At 36.4% G+C, this 19,639-nt stretch overlaps 1 protein-coding gene across 4 annotated transcripts; it reads left to right on the forward strand.

The window, feature by feature from the left end:
- The first annotated feature begins 442 nt into the window (after positions 1–442).
- On the forward strand, positions 443–19,035 carry LOC128020966 (glycerophosphodiester phosphodiesterase domain-containing protein 5). 4 transcript variants are annotated; one of them, XM_052607804.1, is made up of 18 exons: positions 464–616; positions 733–827; positions 7,198–7,362; positions 11,053–11,156; positions 11,467–11,560; positions 11,981–12,040; positions 12,125–12,223; positions 12,324–12,417; positions 12,776–12,921; positions 13,165–13,247; positions 13,403–13,553; positions 13,634–13,855; positions 15,022–15,179; positions 15,722–15,950; positions 16,467–16,549; positions 16,878–16,892; positions 17,078–17,190; positions 18,387–19,035. In XM_052607804.1, the coding sequence occupies exons 3-18, from the start codon at positions 7,246–7,248 to the stop codon at positions 18,500–18,502; spliced, it is 1,884 nt and encodes a 627-aa protein (XP_052463764.1). In that variant the 5' UTR covers positions 464–616; positions 733–827; positions 7,198–7,245; the 3' UTR covers positions 18,503–19,035. The 4 variants fall into 4 exon arrangements, with proteins under 4 accessions (XP_052463767.1, XP_052463764.1, XP_052463766.1 ...); XM_052607806.1 differs by having other exon boundaries at positions 464–827; positions 15,722–15,869; XM_052607807.1 differs by lacking the exon at positions 16,878–16,892 and having other exon boundaries at positions 443–827; positions 15,722–15,869.
- The last annotated feature ends 604 nt before the right edge of the window (positions 19,036–19,639 follow it).

Below are 19,639 nucleotides of genomic sequence, written 5' to 3' on the forward strand. Positions count from 1 at the left end.
AGGGTGAGTTTTATTGAAATATGCCTTTAAACTTTTGACTTGGCTTATCTGTGTAGAATCTCATTTTTTAAATATTAAATAATAATACAGATTCAGATGTCGACTGAATCAGTTGGTTGAATGAATCCATGACTCAATAACACTCACTTGTCAATATGCACCTGCTGGAGAAATAATGACATACTTTAACATGCAGAAAGTCAGCACCACAAAACGAATTATTTAATGAATCGTTTTAGTAACAGTGAATTCAAAAGATTCGAGTTACTAAGTTGTTTTCTTGGTTGAGAAATTCTTTTACTTTTATTTTTCTTTTTAACTTAAGAAACTAAGTTTTAAACTTAATTAACATGAACTTTAATACAGGTTACACTAATCACGAATACAGTGGGTTGTTAAGGTTGTTAATTACTGGGAGCGCGCTGATGACGCTTGATAAAGAGGAGGGGGAAGAGGAGGAGACGCGGAGACGCGCAGCTCCTCAGCTCCTCCCACGGGCTTTAGGCTCGGATGGATTTACTCTCTGAGTGTCTTCGGTGAATCACAATCCTCCAAACACAACGTGAAAACACGTTATTTTGGAATAATTCATATAAACCACCTCGTCGGTGATCGTGTCAGGCAGACTGAATTTGAAACGCCGCGCACTGACTAAACTTGAATGTAGTTTAATTGCAATAATATCATATACCTTGATAAATTGAGAGTGCTTGATGTCTGTTTATAATATAGAGAAAGAGAAAGAAAAAGTACAACACAAGTTTAAGAGGAGAAACCTGGAGAAAAATAACTCAAGGACCTGCGCTGATCACCTTGTCGTCGAGAAGGTGAGTCTGGATCAGTAGCCTATAGCCTACTTAAACATGTTTACTATCACATGTATATGTAGTACGTGTACAGTTTGTCATTTGCATGTCTATATTATGTTTTTGTAACAACATATAATATATAAGTAAATGAAGCCACGTTTGGTTTATCTGAAACTTCTTTTAATCTGAGTTCACTTACAAAAATAGTATGACTGTTCAATATTAGATGGCAATACTATGGCGCTTTTATGTATTTCATGGTTTTGAATAATATACTCATACATAATGATGTACATATGTTTTTGGCTAAATTTAAACAGTAAAACATTTTTAAAGCAGGAAACTTAAATACAAATATTGTAATTTGCACATTAATACATTTCTAACTTGTTAACATTTTTTTTTTTAAAGATTGTATTCAAACCTGTGAATTTGAAGAAAACAAAAAAAGCTAAATTAAAAAAAAACGAATGAATCTGAAAATACATTTTTGATTTCTAAACCCATGTGACATCTTGTTCCAAGTGCCTCAACCTGCCATTTATAAAAAATGCTTGTCCTGAGAACACCGTTCATCTTCTCAGTTCCACCTTGACTAGCCTATACAGTCTACTATAGTTATAGTTAGCTCTTGTTTGAATGTATGCTAGTGTTGTTTGATGATGTTAAACGTTTGCCCAACAGCTATAAAACAATTATGTAAATATTGATATTTTAGGAGGACAGAATTCACCAAAATTATTCTAATTTATAAGGGTTTTGAATTAACAGTTTAACACCATAATACAAAATCAGTGCTGAAAACAAACGTTTGACATCATAGATTATTAAGATATAGTCATGACAACTGGCCCGGGTCTCCACCATCACCACTTGAATCTGCACATTATAAGTGTTCCTTTGAGTTAAAGAAAGGTGGGCTTTAATTTTGCATCTGAGATAGCCTACTCCTCATATTATCAGTGGTTTATGGGTTTCCAGTTGTTTATGGTGCTGCCAGAATCTCATGAGAGCTGAGCATTTCTCTTGAGCTTCAAGGTTTTGGGCTGAATGTTGAGGAAAGTGGTGCAGACTGCTGCTCAGGAAACTTCAGAGAGTGAAAGGACTAATAGCTGGACAAAATGGAAGTGTTTTGCAAACGACGGGAACCACCAGATGGAGGGTGCTGGATGTTGATGTCTTTCATCTTCTTCAGAACAAAGCTCTGACTGTAGATCATTTCAGGTCTCCTGAGAGACTGTTGCCTGAGTTCACCTTCATTCTGGTGTCAGCAGTGATGCTGAGGCACAAATGATGTCTATGTGTCATATTTCGCTCCTGTTATGACATCTAACGTCATTATTAGCTCACCACAACAACCAATGTTTAACATCCAAACTATGAGATTCTCAGAGCAGGTTAGAAGGTGCCAAAACAAAAGCAGTACACAAAGAGAGAGAAATGAGCTTGTCTTTGCTCACCAGAGGAGTGGGAATACAAAGGGCTGGTTTCATCCCTGGGAAAGGAAACCCTCCTCCCTGTGGTGGATCCATCAAACATATTGGATGATTTCCCACAGAAACTTCCCAAAGTCTTTTCACTAGTTCTTCAATATGTCTTGTTAGAAGCTGTACTATGATTAGTCTCTCTATTATCATCTCTATGATGATGTCTCTCTATTTTCAGACATTTGAATCATTTATGAGTCCTTGAATAGAAACAGAGTTCATTTTTTGTTAATGTCATGCTGGATAATTAGAGTTTCTGGACTCCAAATCTGAGGTGAGGAACGCTGGAGGAATGAGCTGTTTGTGTTTGGAAAACACAGTATTTTCGCATCCCAAGTGTTGTTGTAATATATGTTGTCATATTGTTGTCCAACCTTTATTATGTTTTTCCAAATCTGCATGACTTAACTTGCAAAAGGAGATATTTTGATTGAGATATCATGTGCAATGATATGCAATTTCTTTGCCCCAAAATATTTACATTTATTTTGAAATTATTAGATTATATTTAGAAAAGTTATGTATACTAATGATCATATATTTTTTTTAATTATTTTATAAGTTGTTATTTGTCATTGTGTACCGCATACAATGGATGCTCATTTCCCTGCCATATAAATCCAGTTTATTCTTCTGTTCTGAAGTGATAACTAGTAGAGATGTTGGTGATAATTCACTGTTCCCCTATCCGGTTGGCAAGGCTTCTAAAGTGGACACCTTTATTACTCTGTAAAGTCCCACCAGGAACAATGAGGATGTTTGAGCACCTGCTGCTGTAAAATGTCTGAAAGTAACGTTCTTTCAAGGTCGGATGTCTCAGTCAGATGTTAGGAATTCAAACCGTTGAATAGAAAGTGTTGCAGTTTTGTACTGAAATTTGGAGTTTGTAAGATGTTTAAATTGTATTGAAGAAAGTTTTTTTTTTTTTTTTTTTTTAAGGTTCACCAAGGCTGAATTTATTTTATCAAAAATACAGTCAAACAGTATTATAGTGAAATATTACAGTTTAAAATAATTGTTTTCTACTTTGATATATTTTAAAATGTACTTAATGTTTGTGATGCTAAAGCTGAATTTTCAGCATCATTGCTCCAGTCTTCAGTGTCACATGATCCTTCAGAAATCATTCTGATATGCTGATTTGCTGATTGGGGTTCTCTGAGCCCTCCTCTCGGACAGCACGCCAAATACGCATAACTTTTACTCCGTTTATTATATGTAGTGAACTCGTGAAATGTCCTTGCTGTCAAAACCTTTCAGGTCAAGCCTTCCATGAGCTCAGAAACCGTAAATAAGCAAATTTGTCTTTAGAAGTGACAGCTTGATTTCTTCTTTTCAATTTGTTTAATATTCCCATTTGAAAAAATATATATATTACTTGAAATCTTGAAGAGTGATTCCTTTTGGGTCCACTAATTAGAGAATTAGCTGTCAAAACAGCTTCCTCCCACTTACACGAAGCAATGCAAATGACATAAGTCATTTGAATATTTTGCAATACATTTTAAAAACATAAAAAAAAAAACATTGAGCTCAAATTGTTGCAGGACATTTAAAATTAGATATTTGATACAATTACAAAATAATCTAATAAAAAAGTGAGTAATTTTATATTGATTTTTTAATTCAGTTGTGAATTTTGCAATTCTTCTGTTCATACACTTGTTTTTGCTTCAAATCAAAGTTAGCAATTTTATGTTCACGTTGGCTTGATTAATGGCTTATAGCTTAAAATACTGTATGTAGAAAATGAATGGGGATAAACTTCTAGACCCAAAGCTGCTGAAAAAGTCCATTGAATTTGGTCCCCTGGTCACTTGAGGAGAGGGTCTGTAGTGAGGCAGGAAATTAAGCAGACCAAAGGTAGCTTCCTGTTTCTGGCAGTCGTACCTGTCGGGAAAGTCCAACAGCCGTGGAAGAGCAACAGGGTCTGCAGTTAGAGCTGGCGGGAATAGGGCTCAAAGCAGCATGTTAGAGAATTCGGGCTTTTGTAAGTCTTTAAAACTCATGGAAAGCTCAGTGTCATGGAAACAGGCTGGAGCATGAAGCCCACACCAACACAGCTGAGTACACACACGCTTACATTATACACTACCTCTCTTCTGCTCGAGTACTGTATGTGTCTGCCATTGTTTACACGGAGAGATACGGTTTTAATGGATTTATGAAGAATGTATATTAATATTGAGGTGGAAGGATCTGTTTTGCTCTTCCATAATCATGTAGCTGCTTCTGAGTGTGTCATAGGAAGACATAATAACACAGAGAAGAAGAAAAATCATATTCCATACAGTCCATGTTGGGATTGGTAAGATTTTTAAAGATGTTTTTGGAAGTCTTATATTCTCACAAAGGTTGCATTCATATGATCAGAAATACAGTAAAAACAGTAATGCTGTGAATTATTATTATTATTATTATTATTATTATTAATATGATTAAGTATTATACATTTTAAATTGTTATTTATTATAAGCTTAATTTATTGCAAAGCTAAATTTTCAGTATCATTACTCCAGTCTTCAGTCACATCATGATCCTTCAGAAATCATTCTGGTTTATTTAAGAAACATTTATAATAATTATTAATGTTGAAAACAGTTGTGATGATTCATATTTTTGTAGAAACCCTGATACATTTGATGACTAGAAAGTTCAATAAACGTATTTATTTGAAATAGAAATAGTTTGTAGCATTATATATGTGTCTGTTAGCACTTTTGATTAATTTAATGCAACCTTGTTAAATAAAAAAAAAAACACTAAATCTTATGGACATGCAGCTGGAAGTGTAGAGAAGAGTAACACATGCTTTCATATTCTCATGCATTCGTTTTAGCATTTTCATAATGATTTGTAACACAGCCATCGTGACTTTTAGAACCGTGGTTATAAGATGGCTTGTGAGGGTTCATATGTTAATGTCTGTTCTGAATGAGTCAAAGGAATATGATTATTGTAGAATATGAAGCAGGATTTTTGAGGAAATGACTAATGAAGACTCGTAGTGGCTTGTTTGTGTATGTGAGGTGGGTTTTAGAAGATGTTAATGATATGCTAATCTGTCTGAGTGGGTGCTTCTGGTGGACAAAGATCAAATCTGTGCCGGCTGCGTCTTGATAGCCCTCTTTAATTACTGTCATTGAGATCTGTTGTTTTTCATTGGAGCATCTGGTGTGGGAATGCTGGGTCAGTGGTTGACTTATGGGTTTGTGGTTTTATGTATTATGCACTAGAAATCAATTATGCCTTTTAAATAAATTAAAATAACCAAGTCTTTTATTTGTTTATTAAATAACATAATTATAGGATTTAAATGGATTTAAGAGAATAAAGGTAAACAAAGAACAATAAAATAATTGCATTTACATTTACGTTATCCTCTCTATTGTATACATAAGAGCCAAAAATGGCTCTGTTAATGTTTCTTGTCCTGTCACATTTGGTTATTCATTACATGAATCATGTAAATGACAGTCTATGCTTTTGAATTAGAGAGTGACATTTTACTAAAAAGTTTTCACGACTACAGTACGTATTATTGTCAGTCTTTCAACATTTCCGATGTTAAACCGAGGTCCTGACTCTCTGTGGTCATTAAAAATCCCAGGATGTCTTTCGAAAAGAGTAGAGGTGTGACCTCGGCATCCTGGCTCAATTCGCCCATTGGCCTCTGACCATCATGGCCTCCTAACAATCCCCATATCCGCTGATTGGCTTCATCAGTCCGTCTCCTCTCCACCGGTAAGCTGGTGTGTGGTGGGCGTTCTGGCGCACTATGGCTGCCGTCGCATCATCCAGGTGGATGCTGCACACTGGTGGTAGATACCCCCTGACTATGTAAGCACTTTGAGTGTCTAGAAAAGCGCTATATAAATGTAAGGAATTAAATTTCTATTGTAAAACTGTTGTCAGATATTTCATATTTAGCTACTTACGTGTTACTTTTTGCAATCTGCTAAAACTGAAGCATTCTTTGTAAATTCATGTTAACAGTGTCGTCCAAATTTCTTTGATCGGCCATCTCTATCATTTTGACATTCATCAGCCCTAAGACCACTGGACACATTTGGAATAAGAAGACGTAGTTAAAGAAACGTTTGACTATCAGTACACTTTTTTTTCAAATTGTTCTTCAACCAGGCTTTAATGTTTTTGATCGACATTCTGCTGAGCTGAACTTTGGGACTATGGTGACCTGTAGACTGACAGAGAAGGCCGCTTTGACTCTGTCGGGTCACATTTGAATATCTGATTCTGTAAAATCTGGAATTGTGTGTGTGTCTCACAGCTTATAATCAAAGAGCTGCTGTCACACAGAGTCCTGTAGGACCTGCTCTCAACCTCAGAAGGGCTGTTCACTGACCATCAGATGCAAATTACTCCACAAACTGGCAAGAAATGTCCGTGATCCAGCTAAATCTTATCTGTTTGGCCAGGTTGGTGGCATGACTGCGTGTTCTTCATTTTGGAATTACTTGTATGACGAATATAAGCAGAAAGTCTACATACAGTTTTGCTAATTAGTCTTCATTTTGTTTATTTGTTAAATGCTGACAGTGGTGTTGCCGTTGCATTCAGTTGCAGTTTGATATTATTTCCTGTATAACCCATGATGCTGTGATTATGAAAAGATTTTTTTACTTTGTATTTCAGTCGGGGTAAAATGGCATTGTGAACTGACATTACTGTTGACCCACAGATTATTACCGCAGTTATTACTGACATATCTGAGGCTGTAGAATTTTCTCTAGTATGTTTCCCTAAGGCAAGTTTCCCAGACACAGCTAAATGGCTAAATCCTCAAGGTTTTAAATGCGATATCAACACCAACAGTGTAATTTAGTTGAAGACAGGATAGGCCTGATGTCATTTCTTACAGATGCGTCTCGTTCCTGCAGGTCTGGAGTGTGTGAGTGGGATGTCTGCGGATCAGCTTTGGCCTGACTATGGTGAAACACCAACCGTTACAGGTGTATGAGAGACAGCTGTGTTTGTCCTGTCTGACCGGGATCTACGGCTTCCGCTGGAAACGGTACCAGCGCTCCCATGACGACAGCTCCAAGGTAACCACAGCATCATCCTTTGTTGGAGAAGCTATTCTAACTACATGAAGACCGAATAAAGATTAGATTTTGGTTTGTAGTTATGATGCAGTTTAACAGTTTCTTTTAAAGAAATAAATAATTTAAATAAAAAAAAACTAATAAAGAAATCCTTTGCGTTATCAAACTTTATTCCAGCCCATGTAACAATAGTGTGATGGATAGCCATTTTGATGGGAAGATGTGTAAAGATTGAATGAGTTGCCAATAATAACCAAGCAGGCGGAGCTTAGAAAAGTGTCAGTTGTCATCTATGATTCCCACACCTCTGGATCATAGTTATGGAACTACTTTGATGATACCGGTGCTTTTCTATAGAAATTTCTGTCAGTGCCTGGCGCTTTCCCCTCTGCTGTCTGAATGTCTCTGTCAGACAGGGAGAAACTCAAGCCAGAGTTTCAGATTCCCTGGAGGACGTGTTGTAGGTCAATTCCAATCTGTATACAACACAGTGAAAGGCTTAGTAAGGTCTCTCTGTCTCTCTTTGACTTGTCCGTTCAATGTCTTGTGACGCCAAACTGGATACTGAGCTTATTTTGTAAAATTAATCAAGCAGCTAAAGCCTGTTATTTTAACCACACATCCATTTCAGCCCAGTGATCAAATGTTATGACCTGAAATGAGCCACAGTCACATTGAAAATCAACCCTTATCTAATCTTTACCTACGGTCCTCTAATATTCATAGGGTATCAAGCTTAAGTGTACAGTGGGTATAGAAAAAAGATAATCACTGAGTTGGAAAAAGGATCATCCCCTTGTTTCAGTATTTTGTTGAACCACCTTTTGCTGTTGTGGTTGCACATCTAAACTTTGTGATATTTGTCCACTTTTCTTTGAAGAACTGCTCAAGTTCATTTAAGATTGATGGTGACTATTTGTGGACTGCTGTCTTCAAGTCATTCCACAGATTTTCAGTGGAGTTTAAGTCTGAGCTCTGTCTAAGCCATGCATGCACATTCACCTTTTTCTCCTTCAACCACTGTGATCTCAGTTTTGCTATGTTCTTTGGGTCATTTTCATGTTTGAAGGTAAAACTTCTTCCCTTCGACAACTGTCAGGCGCAGGGCAGTAGATTTTCCTCCTGTGGCTAAATACAATTTTAGTCTCATATTTGCCTCAGAATCTCCAAGGTGGGTTTTGGCAAAGCTCAGTCGTGTCTGCATGTGGTCTTTTTGAGGAGTGACTTTTTTTCTTGCAACCCTCCCATACTAGTCACATTTGTGAAGAATTTGTGATATTGTTGTCACATGCACACAATGACCACCCTTTTCATAAATTCCTGCGACTGCTTCAGAGTTGCTGTAGGCCTCTCAGACCAGTTTCCTCCTGGCTCTTTCATCCAATTTGGAAAGACGTCCTGATCCAGGGAGGGTCTGTGTTGTACCAAATACCTTCCACTTCTTAATAATAGACTTCACCGTGCTTCTAGGCATTGATAAAGCCTTTGATTTTTTTTTTGTACATCTCTTGACTTGTGCCTGTCCACAACTTTATCCAAAATACCTCTTTTGACAGAGCAAACTCATCAGACTCAAAAAGACTCAGCTGTCTTTTTTTATGTCATTACTTCTGGCTCCGCCCACTCTATAATTAGGAGGAGCTGATTGGATTGAGGGATTAGCAGCTGTCAGCTGTGCAGAATGAATGAACAGAACAGTGAAATATGTCCTCCGCTGTACAGTATCCAACAATTATTTTGGATGCCTCCAAAAATCTACTGCCTTTTCTCAGCAGCTCCTCAAAGGTGGACAATACTTAAAAAACATGTTGATAGAACTAGTTCATAGAACTATATAAATTTGAAGTATATCTATTTAGTTTAATTTCTCAAACACACTTGCGCTTTTAGTTGCAATGTTTGACAATACTTTGCAGTACTTGCAAACTTATTTGAATCTGATTAAATATTTTTACACATGTATTTCATGTTGAATATGTTACAGGTAATAAAAATGTATACACTTAAATATTGAAATTGTCTTTTTGTGACTTCTTCTCACAGTTTTTACACCAGTGGGCTCAATTTCTTTATCTCGCCTAGGGCCCCACAACCCTTCGGACCGGCACTGTGTCAGATTTTTAAAATCAAATAGGCTAGGCCTACCTGAACGCAAACATTCAAAATCTGACATTTTCCAGAAAAGAATCCAGCAAGATCAATTTAATGTGAGCAACAGTGTGTTTTGCTGCAACAGCGCTGATGAAAGTGTTTGGGATCATTTTATTTTAAATGGCATAATGTCAGCTGAAAACATTGCAGTTGTGTTTTAAAATACAACAACGAGCACCACAAAACCATTTAAAGAGGCTCATTCAGCGGTCTCCGTGCGGGATGGGAAAGTCAGCAAATTGATCTCAAGCATATGGCGCGCTCTCTTCATTTTATGAAATGATCATAATGACATCTATTCATTTTATAATCCTGCTACTAGCATTTTATTCAGTCTAAAACACCATTCATTCAAGCGAGAAAGCGTTTTGTGTGTGGGGGGGGGGGGGTAGCACATCCTGTCATGGCAGTGACTGCTGCCTGCAATTGATGCATTTTGCAGCATTATGGTTAACGACTAATCAATTAATTGATTAATTTAAACGACAATCGATTTAGGAATCCTATGAGATTAGTTTCAGGCATTGATGGTTTTCCTACTAACAAGCATGTGTGCTCATGTCATTTAACACACACATCAGGGAGAATTGTATTGTTATTGTTTATTTATAAATATATATTGTTTGCCCCTGTGAGAAACCTTTTTTATTCCGTTGATACTTTTGGAAAAAATTTTAATCAAGTGAATCCGAACATGGTCCTAAGATTTCTAGAGGAAATAAATGTTAAACATCTTTTATAGTCTTCCTTTGATTGATTGTACTTTATTCTCGCCATGAATATAGCCTTAGAAGCTGGTATGGCGTTAAAAAGAAAAGAAAGAAAGAATATATATTGTTTTAAGTAACGCTTTTCAGTATTAGCATCAGGTGAGCCGAAACAAGTTTATTACATCACCTTTTAACTCCTGTGAACAGCAATAAACCTCCGCCCTCTCGATCTCCACCAACGACACTGCATGGTCTCCTAGGAAACATGCTTTAGTGCCATGCAATCTTTCTCTCTCTCTCTCTCTCTCTCTCTCTCTCTCTCTCTCTCAGAATGATCCCGCTGTGCTGAAAATGTTCCATTGCTGCTGTAATTCTCTATTGAACGCTGCGTGGTTTCTATGGTGAAGGAATTTAATTAAATTCCTGTCATTTTGTTCATAAACTTATTAGTTACTAAAGCTCACATTCTATCATGCTCTTTACAACTTTAAGGCATCTTTAAAGCTCTGTATTTGATCTCAGTGGCCTTTTATATCCCCTGCCACACATGATATGTGATTAAATGAGTGCTGAGTCCAGATGTGAACATGTTGTAAATGATATAAAGACGGGTATTAAATGTCCCAATTTGGAACATATAAATAAAAAATAAGTTGTGAAAAAAATCACAGACAGGCTGGATGATCGATTAATGCCCTGTTTGTCAGTCTGCCATGTCTGTCTTGTTGTGTTCCTCACAAGCTTTGGATAAAAGCATCTGCTAAATGAACAAATGTACATAAGTCTGTCTGGAAGGCATGCGTGCTTATATCCGGTTTTTGTTTTTCAGTGGGAATGTTCATGGTTCTTCCTCCTCTGCTGTTCCTTTCTCCTTCTCCTCGTCTGGTCATACTTCTGGTTGGTGGCTCATAATGACTACAACGAGTTCAACTGGTGAGTTCAGCCTGATGTTTGGAGGAACCTGCTGTTTTAGGATTGACATCAGCAGGTCATTAACTCTGATCCCTGCTGTGTGTCTCCACCACGAAGCTGACATCAAGCCATGATTGCACATTTCATTACTACAGCATGTTTTATGAGTTTACTAGTTTGATTGCGAGGTTTACTCTTAGTTCTTTTCATAAACATGGATTTCTTAACAGGTTTCTGAATTAATTTTATACACTAAGCTTTGGAAAACATCATGTGCTAAGCATGCTCTGTTTTTTTTCCCTTCTGTTGATGGTGTTTGTTTCTCTGGCAGGTTGTTATATAATCGTTCAGCCGTTTGGAAGGATGGCACAGTCCCTATTCTCACCACAACACTCACAGGATTCACTTACACTGCATTTTTAATGGTGAGCATTCTTAACACATGCACATGTGACACAGAAAGTAAGCAGTGGTTTTAACTTTTTATGGCATGTTAATTGTTGCATTTACATGGTGAAACCATTACTGACTGCTTGGTAGTTCAAAACATCACCCTTGCAGCCTTAATTACATATACACGCTTGTGAGTGTGTATGGTTTTTTATTTTATTTTTATTGAAAATTATTATTGTTATTATTATGTAGAAAATCTTATATAATACCTATATAAGTGAGTAAGAGCATCAGATAAATGTTTTTTTTTTAATTACTTTTATTCATTTTTATGTATTTTAATTTATTTTATTTTATATTTAAAATAAATATAATAAATATTATAATAATATTTAATATTATTATTATTATTATTATTATTATTATTATTTTTTTTTTTTTTTTTTTTTCAGATTCTTGCACTTTGTCACATTGTACTGGGACAGCAGCTTAACTTGTACTGGATCCATAAGGTGAGATGAGTTTATACATCTATTTAAGCCTTTAGCTAGACTGGGGTTATTCATGTACATCATAACAAGCTTTATTTTGCACAGATTGTAGTCCTGGCTATTCTGCTCACCACCATAGCAGGACTGGTGTCCATTGATGATTTCTGGCAGGATGAATGGGACATTGTCATCATTTCTCTGCAGGTTGGATCAGTCTCATCAGCATATTGCTGCCCAGTGCCTTGAGGTCTTTCTTCTCAAATAATTTAGGCTCTGTCCTGATGTGATCATTGATTTGTTGTAGTTCACAGGGCCGTTCCTACACATCGTGGCTTTATCTGTGGTCACAGCATTAGGTTGGGTCATCGCTGGTCAGGTGGTCCGCGTGGAAAGATCAAGTGAGTTGAAACGTAATGTGAGGGGAAATGGCAGTTTAGGTCGAAGCCTGGCTGACCCCTCACCTACTTGAATTTGAAATATATGTAGATTACCATTCAAAAGTTTGGAAATGACAAAAGCTGTTCTTTTGAATTTTCTAGAACTGTTTTCAACATTGATAATAATAAGAAATGTTTGTTGAGCAGTATATTAGAATGATTTCTGAAAGATCATGTCACACTGAAGACTTCATAATATTATAACTGTTTTCACTTTATTTAGTAAATGCAGCCTTGGAAAGCTTATGAGATTTACCCACCCCAAACCTTTGAACAGGTGTGTTTACATTTTGACATCTATTTTTGTGTGTGTATCCAGGATTCCAAGTTGTAACGCTGGTGATTTATGTGAGCCTTCTCCTGGTTCTCTATCTGGTTCCCCTCTTCATCTCATCTCCCTGCATCATAGACCGGTCCAAGCTCGGTCCTCGTCCCGCTGTCATTGGCCGTCGTGGAGCTCCAATGGTGAGTTTCATAATCCTGGTTTTCCAGGCTGGAACATCGGCCATATTTGAACTCAGTTCCTGTGACATGGTTCGTCTGTGGAATCCAGGTTTCTTTCTGAAGTTTGCTGGAAGGATTGTGTGCCCCTGCTGTAGAGATCAACACTTACACTTTGTCTAAACATTAAGCTGATTGTACAATGGAGCTTAAAGCGGTTTGATAGTAAGATAGTAACTCCGACTACACACTTCCTCTTTCTCTCAGCTCGCTCCAGAACACACCATCATGTCCTTCAGTAAAGCACTGCAACAGAAGGTCACTGCCCTGGAAGCAGAGGTTACCATCAGGTATCCTTTTATCTTTTTTGTGTGAAACCTACCTCTCATACCTTTCTAAACAAAGCGTAATCTTGTATTTATTTTATTTTCAGTTAAATGTGAAGAAAGGAATAGCAACAACTCTAATTGGCTCTCGGTAACTTAGTATGCTTTTTTCGCTTCAGTCTGGATGGAGTGCCTTTTTTGATGAGGGACCGCACACTCCGCAGGACCACCAATGTGGACAAACTGTTTCCGTCCCGTCAGGACCACGATGCCTCGTTCTTTAACTGGACAGAGATTCGCAGTCTAAATGCTGGACTTTGGTTCCTCAGGGTATTGCATTTGATTTCTTTTGTATTTCTTATTGTCCACCTTCACAATTACTAAAGATTTTGAGGTTGTTTGTCCTTCAGGATGATCCATACTGGACAGTGCAGTACATGTCGGGAAAAGATCGCAACCGCACGGCCAATCAGACGGTGTGTAGCCTAGCGGAGCTGCTGCGTCTGGCTGCTAGAGCGAACCGCTCAGTGATTTTCAGCCTGCGGCGGCCTCCATCCCATCATCCCCGGCATCAGCTCTGGGTCAGTGATGCACTGAAGGTGATTCAGAGATCCAGCATCCTACCAGAACAGGTGAGAACGTGTCTTATTATTCATTCTAAAATATTCTGATAAGCTTCTAAAGTTAAAAAATAACTTAATCTGCTACTTTACACTCCAAATAAATGCTTACTTGTGTTGTTACTTATTCTGTCTAAACCGTACATTTTGAGATAATATTCTTAATAAAAAATCAAACATTAGAAAAGGCCTTTATCAGCTACTTTATAAGAACCAGTTTCAAATAAATGATGTGTATTATAATATTTAATTACATATAAAAGTATAATGTCGTATTGTAAAAGTCTTAAATATTGAGAAAAATATTCCTAAGAAGTTTAGAGTAGAAAATAATTTCATTAGCCACAAGTCATTTTTAATAAATATTTTTTTGTGATCAACTTTTCATTTGATTTTATCACAAAATGTACACTTTATTTTGTTATATGCCAAGTAGTATATATGTGTCCTCAAGTACATAAAACAAACACGGGTTTTCAACAGTGCAACAATAACTTTATCCAACATCCAGAAATGAACTTTGTGCTTTATGAATGACAGCCAATGATCTCTCTAAAAGAGCAATATTTCTGAAATAATTCTATCATTCTTTTATTGAAGGGGGTCCAGGAGAAAACCAAGAGTGCATTATATATATATTTTTTATTTTTTTACTGCAGTTAAACCTGCAAATATAACTTACTTAGAAGCCATATTAGTGCAAATAATAAAAGATGAGGCATCATTAAATAAAACTAAGGTAAGCAGTTTAGGGACTGGGAACTCTAAAATATCCTTAAGAAAACTGCGACTCAGAACCAAAGATTAGAGACATCTGGGCAATCCCAGAAGATATGCAGGTAAGTGCAAACTGTATTCAGATTACTGTGAGCTTCATTTAAAAATGTCTGTAAGGGAAAAGGGAAACTTGAACTTGAAATGAATCAACTGATGTGCAGGATTACCATCCAAATTTTACCATTCCTAAATTAATTATTTACAGATATTTATTTATTTAAAATTATATAGTTTGTTGTCTTATTTTGTCAGTACTGTATGTTTTAACATTTAGTGTAAATCTTAAATATCCAGATATAAGCTTCTGAGATTAGAAAAGAACATAATCAGCTACTGTGTGTGTGTGTGTGTGTGTGTGTGTGTGTGTGTGTGTGTGTGTGTGTGTGTGTGTGTGTGTGTAGGTGATGTGGACGCCTGACTGGTACAGGAAGAAGGTGCGTGCAGCGGTTCCTCTCCTTCAGCAGACGTCAGATGAGAAACTTCCTGTGGCTGAGCTGAAAGAAAGAGGGATCAGTACTCTGACCCTGCACTACAGCCAGGCCAGAGCTCAGGATATCAGGTACACACACACACACACACACACACACACACAGAACGTCAGCACACATCGGCCTTTCTCAGTCTGTATTAAATATCATACTGAAAGCATTTTGCAGTGAAATCTAACATCAGATGTATAACCATACAGCTATTGCCATTATGATTAAATCACAGTGTATTAAAATGTTAATATGGAGTTATCAAATGGGATACAGCTATTGGAAATATTGTATTATCTTGGTGTAAATGGTGTAGATGTAACACATTTTTAATCCATTTTAATACATGCATTTAGATACTTAGGCTGGGTCTGTGTAATGTTTTGAGAACACATTTTTATTGTTCTTTTTATTACTATGATATCACAATGCATTATGATTTATATAGTTATACAATATACATTTTAATGTATGTTTACATCTTTTTGCTCTATAGATACATGCAGTACATACATGCAATCAGTTTTATTGTTTCGTTAATATGAAAGTAGGGAAGAGGTTTAGTTCTGCAATACTTTTACTAAACAAACTTCCTCTGTGTATATGTGTGTGTCGTGAGCAGGCAGTTCTCTGGCAGTAATGTGAGTGTAAACGTGTATCCGGTGAACGAGCCGTGGCTCTATTCGCTCATGTGGTGCAGCGGGGTTCAGTCCGTCTCTTCTGATGCCCCACACATTCTGAAGAAAGTGCCTAGTCCTGTCTGGATCATGGTACTGATCTCTCTCTGGCTGAATCCCAGTTCACACACTCCTATTACGTACGAAAAGTGCTGGCCACATTCAAGAACACAGGCCAGTTTTCCACAGATTTGGAACGCTTGTCATTCATGGAGTCCTACACTTTGGCAAATATTCTTTTAATGGCTAATTTGATTATGCTGTCATCATCCACGGTGGATGTAGTGAATCTTGGCCCTATACATTCTACTTTCCATTCCACTGGATACTGTAGATTTTACATTACATGCTTTATAAATGATGCAAGATCAGTATTGAGAAATAATGTTGCAAATGGTTGCATATGTGTGCATCACTAAAACCTGTAGCGCAAGGGATTGTGGGCAAAAGCTTTGAAATACTTCAAAAAATTATTTGGAAATGGTACCTTTATGCTAAATATTTAGACACATTAGACATTATATATACTGTGTGTGTGTGTGTGTGTGTGTGTGTATATATATATATCATATTCTTATTAATTAAAACAGTTTTATACAGATTTAAATTTTATTTGATTGGGATTCTGGTGTGGGATTTTCAATATTTTTATGGCTGTCTAATGGCTAAATGCTGCTTTAACGTGTGTAGAGTGCAGATGAATATGGCCTGATATGGATCACTTCAGATATAATCTCTGTGGCGATTGTCATCGGCATCTTCGTATTTCAGAAGTAAGTGCATCTCTTTTATTATGTCCTTCAAGTTGTTTCTCAATACTTTTTAATACTTGAAGCTTTTTTGCTGTGTCGGTAATGGCTTTAATCTATACGACTATTTCATTTGCACGGAAGCCTGTTTGATTTGCAGCGCAGTCATTGGCATTAATGTTAGGTTGTTTTGTAGTTAGCATGCTTGCTATATATCTGCTGGATGGCTGGGCGCTTTTCAACTCATGGCTCTGCTCTTTTTTTCTGGGCAATCTCTACTTTCCCTCCGTTTTCTCGCTGTCCTCTGCTCTTTGCATGTACCTGTCCTCTGCTGCTCACTGAAATTGCTCAGCTATCACCTGATCAGGTAATGAGGATGAGTATTTTAGGGACAGAATTTCTTTGACTGTTTTTTTTTTGTTTTGTTTCTTCATCTCATCAAATATGTCAGGATGTGATACTCCGATTCAATATAATGACCAGAATTTTATGGCACTTTCAGACCCTCTGATTTGTGTTTTGGCGACGGTGTGTTTTCATCTTTTTCCTCAGGTGGAAGATGAGTGGCATGCGCAGCTACAACCCGGAGCAGATCATGCTCAGCGCTGTAGCACGTCGGCCGAGTCGTGACGTCAACCTCATGAAGGAGAAACTGATCTTCTCAGGTGAGACTCATGAGCACACAGCTGTGTGGTTAATAAAGCCACAGAACGATTTAACTCACTGTGACCTCTGCATATGGCTTTGGCACATCACCCCCTGGTAATGCACGTTCAATATCTGTATTCATATCTGCATATGGTTCACATTATACAACAAGGTTAAACATTAGTTAATGCATTAGGTATCATGGACAGATAAGAAACTTTTATTTACGTATTATTATTATATATTTTATTTATTTATTACCAGATATAACTTTTGATATTTTTCTACTAGTGTGTGCAGGACTCTATAGTTCATTTATGTAAGTGAGCAATGCATAGCAAAATAAATAAACTGTTACATATTCTTCATACAGTGGACTATCAGTAAAATTGATTAAACATTTTTTTTTTTTCAACTATAGTGACTAAACTGTGATAACGTGTGAAATGTTGAAGATGTCTGAATAAATTTTGGTGTGTGTGTGTGAGCTTGTTTATGTGGTTAATGAGGACATTTTTAGTGTCCCCGTAATTCAAAACGCTTATAAATTATACAGAATTAGTTATTTTGAAAATCCAAAAATGCACAAAGTTTCCTGTGAGGGTTAGGTTTAGGTGTAGGGTTGGGGTAGGGCAATAGAAAATACAGTTTGTACAGAATAAAACCCATTACGCCTATGGAGAGTCCCCATAAACCACATATACCAACATGTGTGTGTGCGTGTGTGTGTGTGTGTGTGTGTGTGTGTGTGTGTGTGTGTGTGTATATATATATATATATATATATATATATATATATATATATATATATATAATGCTGGCAAGCAATTAATCGCATAAAAAAAAAGTTTTTGTTTACATAATATATGCGTGTGTACCGTGTACTGTATATTTAGTCTGTCTATATAAAATATTTATATATAATATAAATTAAGACACATGTTTATATTTAGAAAATTAAATTTTGTGTATTTATATATACATCAATAATATACACAGTACATATATTTTGTAAGCAAAAACTTTTATTTTGAATGCTATTAATCGCAATTAATTTTTACAGCACTAAAGTGTGTATAACATGGCTCAAAAGTCTTCTGGTAGGCTCTGTGAAAGTTTGTTCATTTAAATACAGACTCCAACATCTCCCTCTAGTGGAGAAATCTGCCCTGTGAAACTCTGGCTAATGATGTTCGTGCTCTTTCATCCCTCAGAGATCAACAACGGTGTCGGGAGCACAGATGAGCTCTCCGTGTACACAAGAAACGGACTGGACATGTACTCCCGCGATGACATCATGACACCCGCCCGTCATGCAACGAAACTTTAATGACTACTTGAAGCCATTTAATAGAACAGACATCTCAAGCTCAAAATCATTCATTTAGACCGAGTTGCTTTTTCGAAAATTGATTGAATGGTTTTTGATTGGTTCACAGACACTCTGGGACTGTATTCCAATGAGTCCGTGTTCTGCTTTGATGCCTTACATAGCCATGTATTTTTCCTGTACCAAACTGTATTTAAGTTATTGTGGACTGTTAAGTTTAGAGTCAGATCTTGAAAGCAGGTAATAAAAGTGTCCTATTAATAATATTTTTGAAGAACAGACTGAAGATCAATGGATTTAATGTTAAAGCATGCCGAAATCACAGATTCAGAGATGTTCTGAGCCCCAAACTAGCCCTTGTAAATCTCGACTGTATAGGCTGATATAATTATTTATTTTTTTGTTATTTTTGTAACACATTATTTGCTTGCTGGTGATTCATGTCATTGCACTAGCTTAAAATCACATTTCTTCTACCTTGCTGTATCAGTGTCTTTTTAAGTGATTTGTTTTGTAATGAAATCTCTGAATTGTGTTGAGAGTCTTTTTCATGAGGTGTTCAAATGGGTTTTGAAGGTAATTATTACTGGAAGTTATTCAGTATATTTGGTACAATTGAGACACTTCTGATCACAAACTGGCCCTGTTCATCCTGTGCTGCAGTAGACAGGGCTACTCTTTAGTCTCTCAGAATAATACTTATGATAAACCGAAGTTTTTTATTGTGTATTATTGGGTAACACATAGGCCATATTCATTCACGAGCAGAAAGTTTGTGTTAATCACTCTTGGGTCAATAAGATCTTTTTTTTTTTAAGAAATATATACTTCTATTCAGCAAGGATGCTTTAAAATTACCAAACATGACATTAAAGATATTCATAATCTTATGATTTATATTTTTTATTTCTTTATTTTTCATTTCTATTTATCTAAGAATCCTTAAAAAAAAGTTTAACAGCTTCCACCACAATATTTAGCGGCACAACTGCTTTCAACTATGTATGAAAATAGATATATCAAATATATAAAAACAGAAAATCGTTAAATTTCAGTAATATTTCAGAATACTGTTTTAACTTTGGTGAATATTAGAGATGTAAAACACATTTTTACAAAATCTTAAATGAGCCCAAA

Source organism: Carassius gibelio, chromosome A10 (assembly GCF_023724105.1).
Source record: "Carassius gibelio isolate Cgi1373 ecotype wild population from Czech Republic chromosome A10, carGib1.2-hapl.c, whole genome shotgun sequence".
Classification (NCBI taxonomy): domain Eukaryota; kingdom Metazoa; phylum Chordata; class Actinopteri; order Cypriniformes; family Cyprinidae; genus Carassius; species Carassius gibelio.